The 1,774-nt window shown below is 47.4% G+C and overlaps 1 protein-coding gene across 1 annotated transcript; it reads left to right on the top strand.

Annotated features, from left to right (window-relative positions):
• The first annotated feature begins 599 nt into the window (after positions 1-599).
• Positions 600-1,226, top strand: LOC131039916 (uncharacterized). Its single transcript, XM_057972762.1, has one exon. The coding sequence runs from the start codon at positions 600-602 to the stop codon at positions 1,224-1,226; it is 627 nt and encodes a 208-aa protein (XP_057828745.1).
• Positions 1,227-1,774: the final 548 nt, after the last annotated feature.

The raw sequence follows: 1,774 nt of genomic DNA, 5'->3' as shown, positions 1-1,774 counted from the left end.
TAGTGCTACTGCGCCGGTTGTTGGGGGAAGGTTGGGCTGCGTGGGAGAAAGGGGTGGCTGAGCGGGAGGAAGGGCTCCGATCTGCTGCTGGCAGGGGGCTTCTGATGGGACTCTCATGGGGTTTGAGGGGTTTGGTTGGGGGTTTTTTTGCGAGGAGCTTGGAAGGGGGGAGCCGTAGGGGAAACGCTTTCACAAGGGGTTCTTCGGGCTGAGGTCCTTGGTTGCCCTTTGTCGCCCTTTAAAACTATTTGAGTTCCAATGTCAGGTTTTGGTGGTGAGGCCTCTCATGTGGCTCCAGCCATGGACTTTCGTGCTGTGGTGGGTTCTAAACCCCCACCTCAGAATATGAAGACATTTTCCAATAACCTTTTCTCCTCAAACCGGGGAATGGAAGTACTGGTAATTCTCGCCTTACGAAGATTAATGGGTGCCTAGAGAGATGCAGTGAAAGGCCGAAGCTGGTCATTCCTCCGGAGATGATAGCAAAAGATGTTGAGTACTTTTCAAAACACTCGCTCTACTGCAAATTTCTGGGAATGAGGGTCTCCTTGCAGTTCCTAGAAAACTAGGTGCAGAGGTCTTGGGCACTAGATGGGGAAATGGAGATTATCTTGCTGGTGAACAACTATTTCATGGTTACTTTCAATTGTATGGAGGACCGAAATAGGGTTTTTGAAGGAGGCCCATATTTTTACAATCAGGTGGGGCTGTTCATCACACCTTGGCATGCGGGGTTTAACCCTTTGGAGGAGCTCCCAAACAGGGTCCCTATATGGGTTCGGTTACCATGTCTACCAGTGGAATGTTGTCGAGAGGACGTGTTACGGATGATAGCAGCATTGCTGGGGAAACCAGTGGGATCTTCATCGCAAACCTTAGGGAGAATGTTAATGACCTTTGCATGCATTTGTGTTGAAATTGATCTTAGTAAGCCATTACCAGATGCTGTAGATATGTGTGTGGGTTCTTACTCATGGGTTCAACAGCTAGACTATGAGACTTTACCCTTTCATTGTCATTTGTGTCATGAGTATGGACATCTACAATGTAAATTCCCTAGATATAAACCAGTGGTACACCAACCTCAACACTCGGCCCAAGGTCAAGATAGGGCTGATAAAGGTAAAAGTGCTATGGTGATTGATGTTGTGGGTGCTGAGGGTTTTGTTCCAGTTAAGACAAGGAACAAAAATCAAGGCCAGAAGAGGTCCCTTCAGGAGAGATAGGAGGAGGATACTTTTAACAGATTTGAAGCGTTGGACGACCTCAGCCAACAGGAAGTGAATCCGGGGTTAACCCCTTTGGATCAGGGGGCTTCAGGGGGGGCACCAGAAAAAGCTAGGGAGGACTTTTCCCAAGCCTTGGTAGTGACTAGAAACCAACAAATGGAGATGGAGCAAGTTTAGGGGCCGAGTTGGGACTCATTCCTGGTTCGGAGGCGAATTTGGGTTGGGGGGAGGGGTCCCCGATAGCCCTGAAATTAGAACTAGCTGGAGCTAGGACTAGTAAGTCTTTTGTTCAGCTAGGTCTTCATCAGAAGGATATTAAGAAAAGTGCCTCAGAAAAAATCTCAAAGGCTAGCAGAAAGAAGGATGTGGATAAAATCAAAATGATGGGAGAGAATTTGACTAAGTCAGGGTCAGTAAAGACCTTGGATTCTCACTTTTCCAACCCTCCCAAATGATTATACTCTCATGGAATGTAAGGGGCTTGAACAACGGCCCTAGACAAAAAGCTGTTCGAGATTTGATTAGGAATCATGCTCCTGATATCC

The sequence above is a fragment of the Cryptomeria japonica genome, chromosome 7, assembly GCF_030272615.1.
Source record: "Cryptomeria japonica chromosome 7, Sugi_1.0, whole genome shotgun sequence".
NCBI classification, from domain to species: Eukaryota; Viridiplantae; Streptophyta; class Pinopsida; order Cupressales; family Cupressaceae; genus Cryptomeria; species Cryptomeria japonica.
Note: the sequence above shows the minus strand (reverse complement) of the source record. Positions and strands in the feature narration are given on the sequence as shown.